This window comes from Cheilinus undulatus, linkage group 12 (assembly GCF_018320785.1).
Source record: "Cheilinus undulatus linkage group 12, ASM1832078v1, whole genome shotgun sequence".
NCBI classification, from domain to species: Eukaryota; Metazoa; Chordata; class Actinopteri; order Labriformes; family Labridae; genus Cheilinus; species Cheilinus undulatus.
In genome coordinates, this window is record NC_054876.1 from 50,560,129 (window position 1) to 50,581,755 (window position 21,627).

Genomic DNA, 21,627 nt, shown 5'->3' on the forward strand with positions numbered 1-21,627 from the left:
GTCATAAAGTGTCAAAAATGGGGTTAAATGTGGCAAAAATGGTTTAAGAGGCTCAAATGGGCAAAAAGACACAAAATTGGCTGAAAAAGTAAGTGGTTAAAAAAAAGAGTCAAAGTTCAAAAACGGGACAAACAAAGCAAAAACAACAAAAAGAGTAAAAAAAACAGGTGGTCAGAGGTAAAATGAGCAAAGAGTGGCCGAAAAGTCACAAAGCCGGCTGGAAAAAGTGATAAAAAGGAGATCAAACATGTAGAAGGCCAAACTTTACCACAGTAAATCAAAGATGGGCTAAAATTTTCATTTAATGCTAAAATGTCCCAGTTTAACTCCTGAGATGTTGTTTATGTTCTATTGTGAATAAAATAAGGGTTTATGACATTTGACAATCTTTTTTTATTTACATTTTTCACAGAAACCAAACTTTTTGGGAACTGAGGTCGTACATTCAGTTAGAAAAAGTCGAACTGTCGCGACGCAACTAAAATGTTGGTAACAAAATCAGTCAGAGCCGGATCAGAGAAGAGCTAACCCCCGAACAGCTGGGCATTACTAGACCTGTTCTGAGCATGCTCAGCAGAGCGACATAAGTGGCTGCTTAGGGCCCCGTAGCAACCAGGGGCCCCAAGAGCGAGGAAGTGAATGTTCACAAGCAGACTACAGCGAGATCAGCTGGGCTGTGAAGAGGAATGAGGTTCTGAGAGTAAAGGTCAGGAACAAACAGAGCCCCACCTCAGATTCAATAGTTTAAGTCGATGTTTTACATCGGGGGATTCAATAAACCCTGTCTTAGGCTTTTCCTAAAGTCTTCATTAAAACGTAATGTTCTTGAACGCACCACACAACAGTCAAACAGCGTCTCTGCACCCTAGCAGGGCAGACATGCTAATGATACTCTTGATTTTCTGAAGTTTCTGTTACCAAATGACTCTGAGGACCACATCACAGACTCTGAGGACCACATCACAGACTCTGAGGACCACATCACAGACTCTGAGGACCACATCACTTACTCTGAGGACCACATCACAGACTCTGAGGACCACATCACAGACTCTGAGGACCACATCACAGACTCTGAGGACCACATCACAGACTCTGAGGACCACATCACAGACTCTGAGGACCACATCACAGACTCTGAGGACCACATCACTTACTCTGAGGACCACATCACTGACTCTGAGGACCACATCACTGACTCTGAGGACCACATCACTGACTCTGAGGACCACATCACTGACTCTGAGGACCACATCACTGACTCTGAGGACCACATCACTGACTCTGAGGACCACATCACAGACTCTGAGGTCCACATCACAGACTCTGAGGACCACATCACTGACTCTGAGGACCACATCACTGACTCTGAGGACCACATCACAGACTCTGAGGACCACATCACTGACTCTGAGGACCACATCACAGACTCTGAGGACCACATCACTGACTCTGAGGACCACATCACAGACTCTGAGGACCACATCACAGACTCTGAGGACCACATCACAGACTCTGAGGACCACATCACAGACTCTGAGGACCACATCACTGACTCTGAGGACCACATCACTGACTCTGAGGACCACATCACAGACTCTGAGGACCACATCACAGACTCTGAGGACCACATCACAGACTCTGAGGACCACATCACTGACTCTGAAGGCCACATTCTCAGTCTCAGAGCATTAACAGGAACAGGAACTAATTCTTAAAGCTATCACCTTAATAGGCGCCATGTTATCACTGAGGTCAGTCTGATATACTTTTATTGAGATCGGGACCCTGAATGGTAGTTTGGACTTGACTAAAGTTCGTTTGTCAGCAGCTGTTCTTTTCTGTTTCTGATTTTTTTATGATGCCTCGTACAAAACCAAAGCCTGACCTTCCTCTTTAAACACATCGTATATCTCTGAAGTTTCCTGTCATTTTTAGTTTATTTCTGATACCAAAGACCGGATTCACACAGGAACTGATTTGAAACAAACACTCCTGGAGCAGAGAGGGAGGAAGTGAGAGAGGGTGAAGTAGAGGAGTGGCTTTTATTTCTTTACTCACAGTGGACTCTGACCGCTGTTAGGAGCATGACAGCTGAGAGCTTTACAGACAGCTGAGAGCTTTACAGACAGCTGAGAGCTTTACAGACAGCTGAGAGCTTTACAGACAGCTGAGAGCTTTACAGACAGCTGAGAGCTTTACAGACAGCTGAGAGCTCCCTCCAGTCAACAGGACATTTTTCACCCTCTCTTTAATTACATCAGCTGTCTGATCATGGAGACTCACTGGAATAGGAGACGATATAAATATCATGCTGTCAAAGGTCGCCATCTGAAGCTGAATGAGCTGAAGGAAGCAGCCAGAGCCAGTGGAGTTGATAATAACTACCTCTACAAAGAAAACATCCCGGACTACCCCCGTCCTGAGTTTCATGTGTGTCGTCTGAGACATGACACTCATGGAGATGGATTAGAGGGAATCAGGAAGAAGAAGGGCTTCATGAATTTCTGGGGAAAGGACTTCTGACCGCTGTTAGGAGCATGACAGCTGAGAGCTTTACAGACAGCTGAGAGCTTTACAGACAGCTGAGAGCTTTACAGACAGCTGAGAGCTTTACAGACAGCTGAGAGCTCCCTCCAGTCAACAGGACATTTTTCACCCTCTCTTTAATTACATCAGCTGTCTGATCATGGAGACTCACTGGAATAGGAGACGATATAAATATCGTGCTGTCAAAGGTCGCCATCTGAAGCTGAATGAGCTGAAGGAAGCAGCCAGAGCCAGTGGAGTTGATAATAACTACCTCTACAAAGAAAACATCCCGGACTACCCCCGTCCTGAGTTTCATGTGTGTCGTCTGAGACATGACACTCATGGAGATGGATTAGAGGGAATCAGGAAGAAGAAGGGCTTCATGAATTTCTGGGGAAAGGACTTTTTGTGGTGGAGTCTGGACGTGGGTCCAGAGGAGATAGTCTCAGCTGAGAGGAGACTCCTGGAGACCACCTACCCAGACCAGACTGAGGAGCAGATCCAGAATCAGCAGAGCTTCCTGTCTGAGTTCGCCTCCTCCCCGGCCTTCCTGAGCAGCTCCAGACTGGGATCATACCGCTTCACCCTAACCCTGGAGGAGCTGATGAGAGCCTACAAGGAGCAGGTAACCCCCCTCTCAATTAAACCTACAAGGTTGATTCTAGAAAAGTTGGGACACTCAGTAAAATGTAAACAAAGCAATAATATTTATAAACTGCAGTAGAGCCCAGCAGACAAACACATCAGGTAGAAATTAAGTTGTGCTGTAAAGGTAATGATCAGGTGTGCTGTTACCCCGAGGTAGCTGAAGTAGCTGACTGATGTCCAGCAGTCTTTCCTCAGTGTAATAAATGTAGCTCGGCCCAGCTGCTACAGTTTAGTTGTCTTTTTATCTGTCATACAATTAACAGATTCTTGTGACTGTAGTTCTCCTAGGTGTTCTGTGGTAGGGGTCATCAGAGGAGACCCGGATGATGTCTTGAAGCCCCTTGTTGTCAGCGATGGTCTACAGTCACATTAGTTAGCTGAGATGTTGTTATTTTAGGGAGACATCAGGTCAACTGGACTGCACTGGTGTAGTATGGCATTATGGCTTTATCCATGCTAACATGTTGTTGTTAGTGTCTTTGCTAGCATTAGCAACATTAGCTATCATGGCTTGATCCTGTGTTGTTGTTAGCATCTTTGCTAACATTAGCAACATCAGTTATCATGGCCTGATCCTGTGTTGTTGTTAGCATCTTTGCTAACATTAGCAACATCAGTTATCATGGCTTGATCCTGTGTTGTTGTTAGCATCTTTGCTAACATTAGCAACATTAGCTATCATGGCTTGATCCTGTGTTGTTGTTAGCATCTTTGCTAACATTAGCAACATCAGTTATCATGGCTTGATCCTGTGTTGTTGTTAGCATCTTTGCTAACATAGCAACATTAGTTATCATGGCTTGATCCCATGTTGTTATTGTTGTTATATATATATATATATATATATATATATATATATATATATATATAGGTCTGGCTGTTTGGTCCGGACAATGGTTTAGGGGAGGTTTCACACCTATCATTTTGGGTTGTGGCTATGTGCACCCATGAAAAATGTACCAAATCTTCTCTGCCAATGCCAAACAGCTGATTCTGCTGTTGACTCTTGTTTGGTGTTTGGTGATTGGATTATTGAAGTTTGAATAAGCAAGACAGATTGAAAATTTAACAATTTATTCATTTAACAAACAGAAGCCTCAGTAGAAGAGCCAATCACAGCCACAACAGCCTGGCTCCTCCTCCTCATGCTGGTCACCAGCCTGGCTCCTCCCCCTCATGCTGGTCACCAGCCTGGCTCCTCCCCCTCATGCTGGTCACCAGCCTGGTCACACACTGCTGTGGGATGGCATCCCATTCTTCCACCAGCATTAGTCTCCAGTCAGCCAACGTGGTTGTGTTGGTCACTCTGGCACCAACAGCACGCCCAAGCTGATCCCACAAGAGTTCAATGGGGTTAAAGGTCAGGACTGCTGGCAGGCCATTCCATCCTCTCCACTCCCAGATTCTGGAGGTAGTCTCTGATAAACCCCGCTCTGTGGGGGCGAGTGTTGTCATCTTGGAGGATAGAGTTCTTGCTGACAGGGAGAGAAAACAGTATTCTTGGGGTGTGGTCTTCTTGGGACGCCCACTTGGCGGCCTGTCTCTGACATTCTCCGTTAGATGGGACATGGTCTTCAGTCTGGAGATGGTACTAGGGTTCACTCCAAACAATGCTGCAGCTTGGTTTAGAGCAACACCAGACTGAAGTTGCCCAACTGACGGGCCCTATCCAGATCAGTCAAGCGTGGCATGGCGATTCTTGAAGCAGACATCTACTGACCACTGAAGCCCCGCCCACGCTCACAGGTGCTGCCAATCAGACACCTGATTGGAGCACCTGGAGGTACCAGAAGCTCAAAACAAGAGTCAATAGCAACAGCAGAATCAGCTGTTTGGCATTGGCAGAGAAGATTTGGCACATTTTTCATGGGCGCAACCCACATACTCAGCTCTGCTGCTCATCCCACAAATGCATGATCCTTACAAATGTGTCATCATTTGTAAGGATCATTGAACTACATGCATGAACGTCAGCACATATATGTATCATGTCATATGTATCAGACAAATTAAAAACTAATATACTGTCTTTTTAAAGAATGTACAGGAAGTGAAATAATAAAGGGTAAAGTTTGAATTTTGGCTTTTTTAGGCCGATTTACAATCATCACATCTGGATGATCTCCTCTGAGGGATTTCATCTGATTGACTCCAGAAATGTTAAACTCATTTTAGATAACTGGGAGATTGTTAGCTATTCAAAGTTTGAGTTTTCACCATAGGGCGGAGCAACAACATGGCGCCGAAGATGGATGGCGAATGTTGGCACTGTGCCAAACACATAATTCATTATAACTCCACAGCGCTGATGCCAGTCATCACCAAACTTCACAGTCATGATCAGACTCCCAGCCGGGACGCATTCAGATCATTTATGTTTCATTCTGTCACAGCGCCCCCTGCTGACGGCAGGCAGGGATTTATTTGGTTGTGATTTTGCCTACATGGTTGGTAAAATCTTCCTCAAAAAATTGAATGGAACATCCCAAGATCTATGCCATATCATGATCTCCTGCCTCTAATCCTGTCACCATGGCAATGAAGTGAACGCCATAAAACAGGAAGTAGGGTTTTTAGGGCTTAATAGCTCAGTGGTGCCACCTTCAATATTTCAAAAATTCAGGCCTTGCAGCAGGTCTGACTTAGGATTTTAAAAAATCATAAGAATCTCTTCAGGCCCTCCAGACCCATGTTGTCAAACCAACAGGAAGCCTGACATTTTTCCCCCGCAACTTCATCTCAGGCACGTAGTAAGAACACATGCCATTGGTGGAAATGGCCAAGACTTTTTTGTTCCTCAAAGGCCAGGGCCATAACCTGACCTGATGGACGTAAAGCTCTCATAGACAGCGTATGGGACAGGGCAGAGGCTCTGAAAAAAACTCGGAGGGTGATTGGATGAATGTTCTGTCTGTCACGTCTTTACGGGCCAATCAGAGCAACAAAACACGTGACATACAGTGTTGATCCGCAGATTTTAGAGCTTGTGAATTCTGCACATATCGAGAGTGTCTTAACCCTCGGATCCTACTATGTCCGTTTTGAGGACATTCATCATTTTTATCATCATTTTTTTTGAGTTGATAGTCACATATTTATAGATTAAAGCATCAAATTTGGCCAGAGTTATTATTTTTCTTCATTTAAAAAAAAAAGACGTGTTGTCCATAGAACTCGATTGATGTGAAATAGCTCCATCCATCCTTGTTTGTCTGAAATCAGACAATAGACTTCCATTACAAACAGTTTTTTTGACTGTGTGTCTATGGCACAAAACCAACATATAAAAACTGTTTAATTGCAGTCGATCTCCAGGGATCTAAATTTCACCATTCAACAGTGATCCAGCAGATTGTGCAAGCCCATTATTTTAATCCCTTTGGTAGCACAGACATGGTTTACCTTCAAAGGACCCAGACTGTTTGAAGCGCTATTTCACCCACTAAACACCATCAGACTTAAATGAAACGATTGGTGCCACTAGATATGGATGTCTGAGAGTGGGCTACATGTGTAAGGAAAAGTGTGTGTGCTCCTACGTGTGTGCTCGGGTGTGAATCTGCGTCTATGTTTACAGATGGACAGGCCGTAAGTGGAGTGTTTACAGTCAAAAATGTTACCTCTGAGTTCTGCAGTCTGAGACTAAGAAAGGGGGACATTTGGACAATTTCAACTTTACCCTCACTTCATAGCAAGTGGATGGACATGCATGAGGATGCACAGGTCCTTTCCATCAATAGGAGAGAATATGTCATATCTCAAATATGCAGTACATTTATATCTGCAGGTGAGTGGCATATTTGTGGTCACATTTTGGTTAGAGGTGGAAATGCTCGTGTTGGTGATTCATATCCTACATATTTCCTCTGATTCTTTATGTCTGTACATAAAATAAACCTAACATGAACAAATGCATTCACTCTCATATGATTTGGTAGAGGAGGAGGCTGAGAAAAGGAGGGTAACACTGGCGTGTTTTTGGCTCTGATAGACTCATCTGTTTAGCATGGACGCTATCTCACTGAATCACAGTCAGAGGCATAGTGGACAATAACTGGCATAAAAAGGGTGTAACTTTGAATTTTTAATTTTTTTTATTTTTTAGTGGTCAGGGTTGAAGTTGTTGAAGAGATCTGAAGCAGTGAAAGTTTAAAAATAAGAAAAATTAGTATTTTATTAACATCTTTCTGCATGTCCGTTTTCTGGACAAACAAGGACAGATGGAGCTAAAATATGAAATTTGGCACTACAGAAAAAATTTTGATGCATCAAAATCAATTTTACTACTCATCATTGGCATGGCCCAGACTCTATTTATTGAAAAAAGATTTTTTTTTCTAGATCATTTTATATGGGAATAATGGTGTTTTTGTGTTTTTACTATAAAAAGTAGCGGTGACATGGTGGACAATAACTGGCATAAAAAGCGTGTAACATTAAATTTTTTAATTTCTTTTTTTAGTGATCAGGGTTGAAGCTGTTGAAGAGATCTGAAGCAGTGAAAGTAAAAAAAAAAATGTTGAAAAATGAGTACTTTATGAACACCTTTCTGCACGTCCGTTTTATGGAAAAACAAGGACAGATGGAGATAAAGACTACACGGGAGCGAGGGCTAACATTTCATCTCTGTGCCTGGTTTGATCACTTGAGCTGCAAGTGTAAGGTCAAGCTAAGGTCAAGCTAAACAGAATTGTGAAAACAGCTGGTAAAATTGTGGGAAAACCCCAGAAGCCTCTGGCCCACATTTACACTGACAGGACGAGGAGGAAAGCTGGGAGAATCCTGGCAGACAGCTCTGTTCCTCTGTCCTGTCGGTTTGAGCTTCTGAAGTCTGGGAGGCGCTACAGAGCTCCTCTGGCCAAAGGTCCTTTCAAAAACCCTTTGTACCAAATGCCATCGCCATCTTGAATTCGACAAAGTCACCAATCCACACGTATGACCTGAACTGCTCGACCTCTATGTTTGAGTTATTTTACTCGATCCCATTTTACCTCTACTTGTGTTCCTATTTTGACTACATCTTACCTCTGTTTTTACTGTGTCTATTATGTTATATTATTGTGTATATTGTATCTTTATGAATGACAGTGTTTGTATTTTAGTGCTGTCAGTCTCCTGTGCTGGTGAGCCAAGGACAATTTTCCGCCTCGATGGACAATAAAGAATTATTCTATTCTATTCTATTCTTTTCTATTCTAATTTCATCGACTAAAACTATGACGAAAACGATTCATCGACAACCTTTTTTTCAAAAGGTACTTTTCCTTTTTCAAAACTAACAAAAATAGATCTGTGATGACTAAAACTAGACTAAGACTAACAAAAATAGATCTGTGATGACTAAAACTAGACTGAGACTAACAATCATAGATCTGTGATGACTAAAACTAGACTGGGACTAACAAAAATAGATCTGTGATGACTGAAACTAGACTGAGACTAACAAAAATAGATCTGTGATGACTAAAACTAGACTAAGACTAACAAAAATAGATCTGTGATGACTAAAACTAGACTAAGACTAACAAAAATAGATCTGTGATGACTAAAACTAGACTGAGACTAACAAAAATAGATCTGTGATGACTAAAACTAGACTAAGACTAACAAAAATAGATCTGTGATGACTAAAACTAGACTGAGACTAACAATCATAGATCTGTGATGACTAAAACTAGACTGAGACTAACAATCATAGATCTGTGATGACTAAAACTAGACTGAGACTAACAAAAATAGATCTGTGATGACTAAAACTAGACTGAGACTAACAAAAATAGATCTGTGATGACTAAAACTAGACTGAGACTAACAAAAATAGATCTGTGATGACTAAAACTAGACTGGGACTAACAATCATAGATCTGTGATGACTAAAACTAGACTGAGACTAACAAAAATAGATCTGTGATGACTAAAACTAGACTGGGACTAACAATCATAGATCTGTGATGACTGAAACTAGACTGAGACTAACAAAAATAGATCTGTGATGACTAAAACTAGACTGAGACTAACAAAAATAGATCTGTGATGACTAAAACTAGACTGAGACTAACAAAAATAGATCTGTGATGACTAAAACTAGACTGAGACTAACAAAAATAGATCTGTGATGACTAAAACTAGACTGGGACTAACAATCATAGATCTGTGATGACTAAAACTAGACTGAGACTAACAAAAATAGATCTGTGATGACTAAAACTAGACTGGGACTAACAATCATAGATCTGTGATGACTAAAACTAGACTGAGACTAACAAAAATAGATCTGTGATGACTAAAACTAGACTGAGACTAACAAAAATAGATCTGTGATGACTAAAACTAGACTGAGACTAACAAAAATAGATCTGTGATGACTGAAACTAGACTGAGACTAACAAAAATAGATCTGTGATGACTAAAACTAGACTGAGACTAACAAAAATAGATCTGTGATGACTAAAACTAGACTGAGACTAACAAAAATAGATCTGTGACGACTAAAACCAGACTAAAATGTTTTGAGTTTTCGTCGACTAAATCTAGACTAAAACTAAAATGCATTTCATTTAAAGACTAAAACTAAGACTAAAAATAATAATAGCTGGCAAAATTAACACTGGTGACGTAGCCGCCACTGAGGAATAACAGTAACCATGGCGACTGTAGACATGTCAGTACACGACTTTTGTCGTTTCTGAAAACAACTCACTGCTGTTCTTTGTTCTTCTTTTAACCAAGAAATGTCGTCAAGTTCTGATAAACTGGCGCTTTAGCAGCATCCATGCTGATCTCTTCTGCCATAATTGCACCGGTCTCTTGTTGCTGCTTGCAAACTTCACGACTCCGCTGCGCCCTCGACCCTGATTGGTCCTGTCACTTTCTAACCGGGCCCAAACGGTTCAGACGGGAGCTTTGAAGATGGATTCGCCACTGCTTTGCAAGGTTAGCAGGGCCATAATCAGGGGCCAAAGTTGGCTGCTTCTTCTTCCTTGCTTATGTTCCCGTGCGTGTTTAGGTTGTTGGGTTTTTCTTGTGTCTGCTGGTGGACCTTCAGCTCAAACTAAAACCAAAACTTGAGTCCCTTTTCAGTGGATCTTTTGTATGTGGAGCGTTCTTATCTTCTGTGTGGCGGCTCCAGCAGGCCTCAGCCAGCACTCAGTGTGCTGTTATCTATGAGTTCACTGATATACGGCCTTGAACTAAACAAACCTGCTCTTTAACACAGACGTTGGACATATCTGAAGAGTTCCATGTCATTTATATTTCACATAAAGACATGTCCAGGATCAACACACTTTAATAAGAAAAAAGGATAAAAACAAAACCAACAGATGCAGAGAGAGAGACAAGAAGAGGAGTAAAACTTTATGACGTCACTGCCTTGGAATGAGGAAGTAGGAGGGTCTTATCTTTCTATCGCAGTTTGATCTCAGAGAGCGGAAAGTTCTCTTCCTCTTTTAATCTTCAACACTTTAAATCATCGGCTGTCTGATCATGGAGACTCACTGGAATAGGAGAGGATTCAAATATCATGCTGTCAAAGGTCGCCATCTGAAGCTGGACCAGCTGAGAGATGCAGCCAGAGCCAGTAGAGTTTATAGTTAATATCTCTACAGAAAAAACATCCCGAACTACCCTCGGCCTGAGTTTTATGTGTGTGGTCTGGGACATGACACAGACCAGGATGGGTTATGGGGCATTTGGAACGAGAGAGGCTTCATGAATCCCTGGGGTGATGGCTTCCTGTGGTGGAGTCTGGATGTGGGTCCAGAGGAGATAGCCTCAGCTGAGAGGAGGCTCTTGGAGACCACCTACCCTTACTGGACCTGGAAGCAGAGACGAAGGCAGTGGCGCTTCCTGCACAGGTTCGCCACCCCCCCGGCCTTCCACAGCAGCTCCAGACTGGGCTCGTACCGCTTCACCTTCCCCCTGGAGAAGGTGCTGAACGCCTACAAGAAACAGGTAAAACCTTCCCCTTTAACACACTTTGGTTAAGGCACATCAGCGTCTCCCTGCAGCCACAGTGATGGAACATCAGCCCAACTCTGCTCCTTAATGTGTCCTTTACCCTGGCCTAGTGGTTTATGGTGCACCCCATTAACGGTGACCCGTGATCCAATCTGGCCTGTGGCCCTTCCCAGTTCAGAGGACAGGCCAGAAGACATCTGAACCTTTTTACGGTTCACTTATGTCCTTTACAATCCATCACAAACTCATTTTTCTGTGGTTAAGTTCCTGTTAAACCTTTGAACCTTATTTTCTTTCAAAATAAAAGCAGGTGTGCATCCAAATAGGAAGTCAATGACCCGCAGATTAAGACAGGAAAAGATCCAAAATGAAACCAAAAATTATTTTGAAAGCAAGAAAGGGAAAATTTCAAACTGTGATAACAAAGGGAGATCATTTTCAATTCAATCTATAAATTCAGTGATTAATGGTCATTAACAGCACTGATGCTTTGACACTGACAGTCATGCACTTTTTTCTGTCTCCAGTTTTGCGGAGGAGCTGAGCCCGTCATGCGGGTGATGGAGACCGTCCTCTACAAACAGGAAGTGATGTACGTCGTGCTGGTCCACAGCCCAGCCAATCAGGAGTGGTCCAAACGGTACCCATTACTGACAGACCACCCAGGCGCAGTCTGCTGTTACAGAGACGGCTACTTCCTGTGGAGGCCTGAGGCGATGTGTAAGATGCACTGGTAAGAACCGCTCACAGGAAGTGAACCGCTCACAGGAAGTGAACGCTGGAATCTTTGAATGTCGCAGGTTCCGTTTTTGTGAATTTAATAGAAACAAAGAAATCATCAGAAACCATGAAAAGAACAAACAAGTAACAGAAAAAGTTTTTAAAATTGACATTTTCTCCTGTTTTTTCCTCAGTGGTCTTGCTGAGTTGTGGCGTCCCTCTGGGCTCTGCTATTGTCCCCCTTTTGTTTATTGCAAAGTGTGTTTTCATATCAGTCGAGTGTGGTGGAAATGTTCTCAACAGAGTCTGTGATGTGGTCCTCAGAGTCTGTGATGTGGCCCTCAGAGTCTGTGATGTGGTCCTCAGACCAGGAATGTGGTCCTCAGAGTCTGTGATGTGGTCCTCAGAGTCTGTGATGTGGTCCTCAGAGTCTGTGATGTGGTCCTCAGAGTCTGTGATGTGGTCCTCAGAGTCTGTGATGTGGCCCTCAGAGTCTGTGATGTGGTCCTCAGAGTCTGTGATGTGGTCCTCAGAGTCTGTGATGTGGTCCTCAGAGTCAGTGATGTGGTCCTCAGAGTTTGTGATGTGGTCCTCAGAGTTTGTGATGTGGTCCTCAGAGTCTGTGATGTGGCCCTCAGACCACATTATGTGGCCTTTGTGTTTTTCTTATCCACCATCGCTGAATTCAGCTTCTATAAATGAACCACAGTACCAGGGTTGATCTGCTTTATTTTTCTGTACTTTTCAGGAATGAATTGATCTACAGAAATGATCTACAGCAGATGAGAGCGAGAACCCTCCCTTGGACCCCAGAGTGGTATGTCTGGGACAATGTCGCCATCGCCTTCCATGTGGGGAATCAGGAACCTTCACTGCATGTTTTAAGCTCCAGTACTGTTCTTTTTTTTTCTTCTGCTAATCCTGAGGGTAATAAACAATATATAAGACACAAAAAAAATATTTATTCCTTTATGTGCTTCCTGAGCTTCTTAGAAAGGTCATAGTTCACCTCCCACACTCTGACAGGACTGGGTCCAGATTTAAGGTAGTCCAGCCACAAGAATCTTAGTGATGGGGCCATTTTTTTTATATGAATTCACTTTCCTCATCGACCAGAATATTACTGTATGAATGGGGTGTCTAAAGTTTGTGTTATTTAATCACAGATAAAGATAGCAATCAACATTAGCATGTAGCTTAGTAGCTAACACTCAACTACACAAATACAACTAGACAAAATATACATTCATTTACAACAATAACGTTTAACAACTAATATAGGCTAATTTTAACAGCTAATATAGGCCAATATCTACAGCTGATATAGACTGATATTTACAGCTGATATAGACTGATATTAACAGCTGATATAGACTGATATTAACAGCTGATATAGACTGATATTAACAGCTGATATAGACTGATATTTACAGCTGATATAGACTGATATTAACAGCTGATATAGACTGATATTAACAGCTGATATAGACTGATATTAACAGCTGATATAGACTGATATTTACAGCTGATATAGACTGATATTTACAGCTGATATAGACTGATATTAACAGCTGATATAGACTGATATTTACAGCTGATATAGACTGATATTTACAGCTGATATAGACTGATATTTACAGCTGATATAGACTGATATTAACAGCTGATATAGACTGATTTTGTCGCCGATATAGACTGATATTAACAGCTGATATAGACTGATATTAACAGCTGATATAGACTGATATTAACAGCTGATATAGACTGATATTTACAGCTGATATAGACTGATATTTACAGCTGATATAGACTGATATTTACAGCTGATATAGACTGATATTAACAGCTGATATAGACTGATATTAACAGCTGATATAGACTGATATTTACAGCTGATATAGACTGATATTTACAGCTGATATAGACTGATATTAACAGCTGATATAGACTGATATTAACAGCTGATATAGACTGATATTAATAGCTGATATAGACTGATATTAACAGCTGATATAGACTGATTTTGTCGCCGATATAGACTGATATTTACAGCTGATATAGACTGATATTAACAGCTGATATAGACTGATATTAACAGCTGATATAGACTGATATTTACAGCTGATATAGACTGATATTTACAGCCGATATAGACTGATATTAACAGCTGATATAGACTGATATTTACAGCTGATATAGACTGATATTAACAGCTGATATAGACTGATATTAACAGCTGATATAGACTGATATTAACAGCTGATATAGACTGATTCTGTCGCCGATATAGACTGATATTTACAGCTGATATAGACTGATATTAACAGCTGATATAGACTGATATTTACAGCTGATATAGACTAATATTTACAGCTGATATAGACTGATATTTACAGCTGATATAGACTGATATTTACAGCTGATATAGACTGATATTAACAGCTGATATAGACTGATTTTGTCGCCGATATAGACTGATATTTACAGCTGACATAGACTGATATTTACAGCTGATATAGACTGATATTAATAGCTGATATAGACTGATATTAACAGCTGATATAGACTGATTTTGTCGCCGATATAGACTGATATTAACAGCTGATATAGACTGATATTTACAGCTGATATAGACTGATATTAACAGCTGATATAGACTGATATTAACAGCTGATATAGACTGATAATTACAGCTGAAATAGACTGATATTAACAGCTAATATAGACTGATATTTACAGCTGATATAGACTGATATAAACAGCTGAAATAGACTGATATTAATAGCTGATATAGACTGATATAAACAGCTGATATAGACTGATATTTACAGCTGATATAGACTGATATTTACAGCTGACATAGACTGATATTAACAGCTGATATAGACTGATAATTACAGCTGACATAGACTGATATTAACAGCTGATATAGACTGATAATTACAGCTGATATAGACTGATATTAACAGCTGATATAGACTGATATTAACAGCTGATATAGACTGATAATTACAGCTGAAATAGACTGATATTAACAGCTAATATAGACTGATATTTACAGCTGATATAGACTGATATAAACAGCTGATATAGACTGATATTAATAGCTGATATAGACTGATATAAACAGCTGATATAGACTGATATTTACAGCTGATATAGACTGATATTTACAGCTGATATAGACTGATATTAACAACTGATATAGACTGATATTTACAGCTGACATAGACTGATATTAACAGCTGATATAGACTGATATTAATAGCTGATATAGACTGATATAAACAGCTGATATAGACTGATATTTACAGCTGATATAGACTGATATTTACAGCTGATATAGACTGATATTTACAGCTGATATAGACTGATATTTACAGCTGATATAGACTGATATTAACAGCTGATATAGACTGATATTAATAGCTGATATAGACTGATATTAACAGCTGATATAGACTGATTTTGTCGCCGATATAGACTGATATTAACAGCTGATATAGACTGATATTTACAGCTGATATAGACTGATATTAACAGCTGATATAGACTGATATTAACAGCTGATATAGACTGATATTTACAGCTGATATAGACTGATATTAACAGCTGATATAGACTGATATTTACAGCTGATATAGACTGATATTAACAGCTGATATAGACTGATATTAACAGCTGATATAGACTGATATTTACAGCTGATATAGACTGATATTTACAGCTGATATAGACTGATATTTACAGCTGACATAGACTGATATTAACAGCTGATATAGACTGATATTAATAGCTGATATAGACTGATATAAACAGCTGATATAGACTGATATTAACAGCTGATATAGACTGATATTAATAGCTGATATAGACTGATATAAACAGCTGATATAGACTGATATTAACAGCTGATATAGACTGATATTAATAGCTGATATAGACTGATATTAACAGCTGATATAGACTGATATTAATAGCTGATATAGACTGATATAAACAGCTGATATAGACTGATATTAACAGCTGATATAGACTGATATTAATAGCTGATATAGACTGATATAAACAGCTGATATAGACTGATATTAACAGCTGATATAGACTGATATTAATAGCTGATATAGACTGATATTAACAGCTGATATAGACTGATATTTACAGCTGATATAGACTGATATTTACAGCTGACATAGACTGATATTAACAGCTGATATAGACTGATATTAATAGCTGATATAGACTGATATAAACAGCTGATATAGACTGATATTAACAGCTGATATAGACTGATATTAATAGCTGATATAGACTGATATAAACAGCTGATATAGACTGATATTAACAGCTGATATAGACTGATATTAATAGCTGATATAGACTGATATTAACAGCTGATATAGACTGATATTAATAGCTGATATAGACTGATATAAACAGCTGATATAGACTGATATTAACAGCTGATATAGACTGATATTAATAGCTGATATAGACTGATATAAACAGCTGATATAGACTGATATTAACAGCTGATATAGACTGATATTAATAGCTGATATAGACTGATATTAACAGCTGATATAGACTGATATTTACAGCTGATATAGACTGATTTTATAGCTGATATAGACTGATATTTACAGCTGATATAGACTGATTTTATAGCTGATATAGACTGATATATACAGTTCATATACTGGTACATCTAAAAAAAAAAAATAGAAAATGATGAAAAAGTTCAATATTTTGTGTCACTCATTTTAGAAAGTGAGACTCAACTTAAACTTTACAGTATCTTTTTCCAGGTACATAAAGGTCATTTTTGATTACTTTAACAAACATCAGTTAATTTGCTTTCATTGATTACATAAAACCAAATAACTGACCGATGGCGTCTCTGATGTCTCCTCTGATCTGCTCTGCCTCTGCTTCTGCTACACACCTCTCTGCAGCTCCTACCTGCTGATATCTTTGAGCAGCATGCTGTCCACCTGTGCATGTTTCACCTGCCATCTGTCTGACCTCTACTCTGCCATCCTGTGCAGCAGCACAAACAATGAACTTGTAGACCTACATAAACTACTATATTTGAAACAGAATAAACTAATATATGCATAACTAAATAACACTTATGTCCATTCTTTTTCGGCTAGATTAGTAGTTAATAGTCAGGGGTGTGAGACTCTACTCATCATCCTCGTCTCTTTTCTGTTTCAGGTGCTGAGTTTTGGTAGACGGCGGCTGAGAGAAAATCTGACCTTCTGTAGCAAAGTCAGACCTGTCCTCACAGACCACTCCTCTTTTGATTGTTATGACGAGGCTGAAGAGTTCGTGGAGGAACCTTGGCCCCACTATCCTTATGAGCTAGAGACAGCTTAAGATCAGAAAGAACACGTAGATAGATATGAGTCTGAACTCAGACTGCTACAATAAAAGGTTTTTACACTTGGATGTCACTCACATAAATCAGTGGGATTATACTGGTCACTGTTACAATACCAGTGCAGCAAAGGTACCAACCCTGTTTCAGGGGACAGTGTGTACCACGAATCACAATGTCCCAGGTTTTCTGAAAGAGAACACGGTGATCTTCAAATCATTTTCAATCTAAATTTGACTGAAGAAATAAGACAAGATATTTCATGTTCAAACTGAATCTTTTTTGTTTTTCTTTTATATATACACATTCTCAATTGGATGCCCAAAAGCACATCCCATAAAGTTGGTACAGGGAAAAGAAAGACTGTGAAAGGGTCTGAATGCTCAAAAACACCTGGAAAGTTCATCAGGTAAGTAGGTTCATTGGTAACAGGTGATAGTTCACTGACTGGCTGTAAAAGAAGCAAACCTTAATGGCCATAGAGGCGTTAGAGGCCTCTCTGTCAAAATCTGAGAATGATTGTTTTAACTACAGCAATGAAGAAATGCACCATTTGTGTCACTTCCTGATGCCAGTAGGGGGTGCTGTGATGAGATGTTTACATGTGGGCGCATTCAGTGTGATACTGCTGTTTTGCAAGAAAGAGCAGAAGATCACAGAATATTGTATACTAAAATTTTAATAGGTTTAAGTCATTTGGCACCTTATAAAATGCATTATTTTAGTAGAATTTATCCAAAGATAGCCCTCTGAGCTCATATTGAAGAGAGTCATTTTGAAATAGAAATGAAGCGGGTCAACTTCCTGTTTGGATTTGGGCATGGGTCCAAGAGGCTTTTTTGTAGGTCTGATGATGACCCATATGCAGACCAAAAATTGTCAGCCTAGGCTGGATGGTGTGCAGGGGCTGAATAATTAAAGGGAAAATGTAAAAACTCTGGAGGAAGAAATCTTCCATTGTCAGAAGGGGGCGCTGTGACAACGTAATGATATTGATACATAAATGTTCTCAGGATTGTGTGATCATCTCTGAAGTTTGGTGATGATGGACAGAAGCACTAAAAATTTATGAGGTATTACTGAAATATTTTCACTGAAAAAAAGTACAAAAAAGTTCTGAAAGATTGGGCTCCAGTGATGGCCCCATCCTATGATAAAAACAAACAGTTCCCTCAGCTTTATATCACTAGGTTGTCTAGTATGAGCAAAAAAAATCTAGAGTCAATCGGACAAAATCCCTCAGAGTAGATTGTGAAAATATGAAACTTGATAATCATCCAAAAACGCCAACATGTGACCTTTAGCCATTTGTAGTGCACTTCCTGTACATTTTAGAGGATGGCCCCAGGAGACGTTTTTTTTTTTCATCTAATCATGATACTTATGTGTACCAATTTTCATGCACACCGCCAAGTCCACTATCTCACCTCTGGGGCCCCTGTAGGGCCCCTGCTTGATGGACCTCCAAGATTCCACCCAAATACAAATGATGCATACAGATACAACAGAGTCCACACTGACCCTAGGTCGGTGCCTGGACCCTAGGTTGGTGCTTGGACCCTAGGTCGGTGCCTGGACCCTAGGTCGGTGCCTGGACCCTAGGTCGGTGCCTGGACCCTAGGTCGGTGCCTGGACCCTAGGTCGGTGCCTGGACTCTAGGCCGGTGCCTGGACTCTAGGTCGGTGCCTGGACCCTAGGTCGGTGCCTGGACTCTAGGTCGGTGCCTGGACCCTAGGTCGGTGCCTGGACCCTAGGTCGGTGCCTGGACCCTAGGTCGGTGCCTGGACCCTAGGTCGGTGCCTGGGCCCTAGGTCGGTGCCTGGACCCTAGGTCGGTGCCTGGACTCTAGGTCGGTGCCTGGACCCTAGGTCGGTGCCTGGACCCTAGGTCGGTGCCTGGACCCTAGGTCGGTGCCTGGACCCTAGGTCGGTGCCTGGATCCTAGGTCGGTGCCTGGGCCCTAGGTCGGTGCCTGGACTCTAGGTCGGTGCCTGGACCCTAGGTCGGTGCTTGGACTCTAGGTCGGTGCCTGGACCCTAGGTCGGTGCCTGGACTCTAGGTCGGTGCCTGGACCCTAGGTCGGTGCTTGGACTCTAGGTCGGTGCCTGGACCCTAGGTCGGTGCTTGGACTCTAGGTCGGTGCCTGGACCCTAGGTCGGTGCTTGGACTCTAGGTCGGTGCCTGGACCCTAGGTCAGTGTTTGGACCCTGAATATGCGAATATTTCCAAAGAGCAAAGAAGATGATCAGTTTGACCATTAAATATCTTTGTGCTGAGTCCAGCCTAATAAATGGTTGAAGGATCTAGAAATCACCATCTTCTTCCACATTTTAGACAGCATCACAACCTTTTTTGGACTCAGGGTTTTTGCAGTCCTGGGTGCCCGATACTGGGAGCTCTTTTTTATAATGATCCTATATAGTGGTTTTTACTGATCCATGTTTTGGTACTGGGGGGTCTGTGGCTCCACCGTGTCTAAATTTGATCACTGCTGTTATTTTTTACATTTGAAAACTAAACTGAGCCAAAATCACAGCCTGTGTTTTGTTCTTCTTCATGTCTTTTTGTCTGGTTTTGAGCAGCCATCTTTGTCAGCATGCTAGCATCACTAGTAACAGTCATGGATCAGCGTTCTCATATCAGAACTCTCCTGGAGCTGAACTTTGACCTTAGCTGTGTTAGATTAAGTTAAATGTGTGGGGTTTTAGTATTTCAGAGGCAGAAATGAGCTCATGCATAAAGAGAGAATATTTTCAGGCTTCAGAGCAGGAGTGTCAGACTCAGTCACAGCAGGGGCCGGATTCTGGATTCAGGTCTAACCTGAGGGTCTAACAGGGTCACGTTTTTAACCATAAACTGTCAACCTTGTTTCACCGGTAATAAAATATGAAACAAAAACCTAGCATTGATGAAAGTACATTTATTACTTCTAAAAGATCAAATTGAAATGGAAAAAAACTGTTTTTATAAAGGCAGATATATTAGAAAGAACGTCAAAATCACAAGTTTAAAAGGTCAAAATATGAAATTGAATTTGTAATCATGAAATTAAAAGTCAACATATGATTCAGAATTTTTAATTGTGAGTCTAAAAGGTCAAACTATGGGATTGGAGTTAAAAATATGAGGTAAAATACAAAATAATTGTTTTGAAAGTTCAAAATATGACTTAAAATTTAGAATTATGAATCTTAAAGGTCTAAATCTGATATGAGAAGTCAAAATTATGAGCTGAAATGCTCAAAGTATGAAATTAAAAGTCAAAATCCTAAGTTTGAGTCCTAATTGTGAGATGCTAAATTGAAAATGTGAAATTAAAACACACATTAATTTCTTTTCCCACATTCCTGACTTCTTATCTAAATATTTTTACTCCTTACTTTTTCAGATTTTATGACTTAGAGAGGAAATCTTGAATCATCAGGATAAGTTCACATTTTTATACTGGAGTAACTCTGCAGACCTCAGACTGATGGGACAGAACAGAAATATCAGATCATCTTGTGGGCCGGATTTAACTGTTTCATGGGCCGGATTTGGCCCCCAGGCCTTGAGTTTGACACCTGTGACCTAGATGGAGGAATGCCAGTCACGTGTTTCCTACCAATAATGTTTCCACGTTTCCTGCTGTACTAAGAAATGTTATGCACAAATTTATGGGTTGATTAATGGATTCAGAAAATGAAGTAATAATAATATCACTTACTCAGCTCACAAGAGCGACACGAGGTTCTGCTCTGGTTACTGGGAACACTGGTACAGATGTCTCTTTGTGTTTTAAAGACTGATCATCTGTGAACTGTGATTTCATCCATTGTTGTTTTTGTATTGTATGTTTTGTGTGTAAACTGACATGGACCTGTGGGTCTGGAATAAAGTATAAACTAAAAGTAAGGTTTATTTTTTGTCCCCATGCTCCATTTAGATTCTGATTTAATCTGGATTTTTAAAATGTATTTTATTATTATCTTTGAAATTTTAAAATGGAAATCACACGGGACAATTTAAAAAACATGACATGCAGTCTTTTTAATCATGGGGGAAAAATATCTGAATTAGTCTGATTTATTTAAAGCCACAGTAGGACTGAATGAAGAGCGGTTTGGGTGCATAAAGAGCCGGCTCTACCTGCTGAACTGAAATGATCCAGATCTGTGAAAAGACCCAGACTTCCCATCCCTGCAGCACTCTTTGGGACCAGAATGATTTCTCTTTTTTTTTTCTTTTTCACTGAGCACCACAGACCAGGGCAGCGGCCCATTGATTGTTTTCTTTATGATGACAGTTCTCAGGTCCAATCACGTCTCCTGAAGGTCTGCTAACGCCCCTCCCCTGAGGGTTAACGGACTTAAGTTTCATTTAATCTGAAACGAAACTAGAGTGCAA

The 21,627-nt window shown here is 40.5% G+C and overlaps 1 protein-coding gene across 3 annotated transcripts; it reads left to right on the forward strand.

Annotated features, from left to right (window-relative positions):
• Window positions 1-2,555: 2,555 nt before the first annotated feature.
• LOC121518356 lies at window positions 2,556-20,688 on the forward strand. Of its 3 annotated transcripts, none has more exons than XR_005992645.1 (5): window positions 2,556-3,157; window positions 11,667-11,872; window positions 12,608-12,676; window positions 17,080-17,651; window positions 20,630-20,688. XR_005992645.1 is itself a non-coding variant. In XM_041800607.1 (4 exons), exons 1-4 carry the CDS (start codon window positions 2,690-2,692, stop codon window positions 17,084-17,086), a joined length of 750 nt encoding a protein of 249 aa, XP_041656541.1. In that variant the 5' UTR covers window positions 2,556-2,689; the 3' UTR covers window positions 17,087-20,136. The 3 variants fall into 3 exon arrangements, 1 of the variants encoding a protein (XP_041656541.1); XR_005992646.1 differs by lacking the exon at window positions 20,630-20,688 and having other exon boundaries at window positions 17,080-17,446; window positions 17,571-20,136; XM_041800607.1 differs by lacking the exon at window positions 20,630-20,688 and having other exon boundaries at window positions 17,080-20,136.
• The last annotated feature ends 939 nt before the right edge of the window (window positions 20,689-21,627 follow it).

Coding starts and splice junctions, on each gene's coding strand:
- LOC121518356 (XM_041800607.1), top strand. CDS start 2,690: ATGGAGACTCACTGGAATAGGAGACGATATAAATATCGTGCTGTCAAA. Junction 3,158..11,666: donor TGAGAGCCTACAAGGAGCAG/GTAACCCCCCTC, acceptor TTCTGTCTCCAG/TTTTGCGGAGGAGCTGAGCC. Junction 11,873..12,607: donor GCGATGTGTAAGATGCACTG/GTAAGAACCGCT, acceptor TGTACTTTTCAG/GAATGAATTGATCTACAGAA.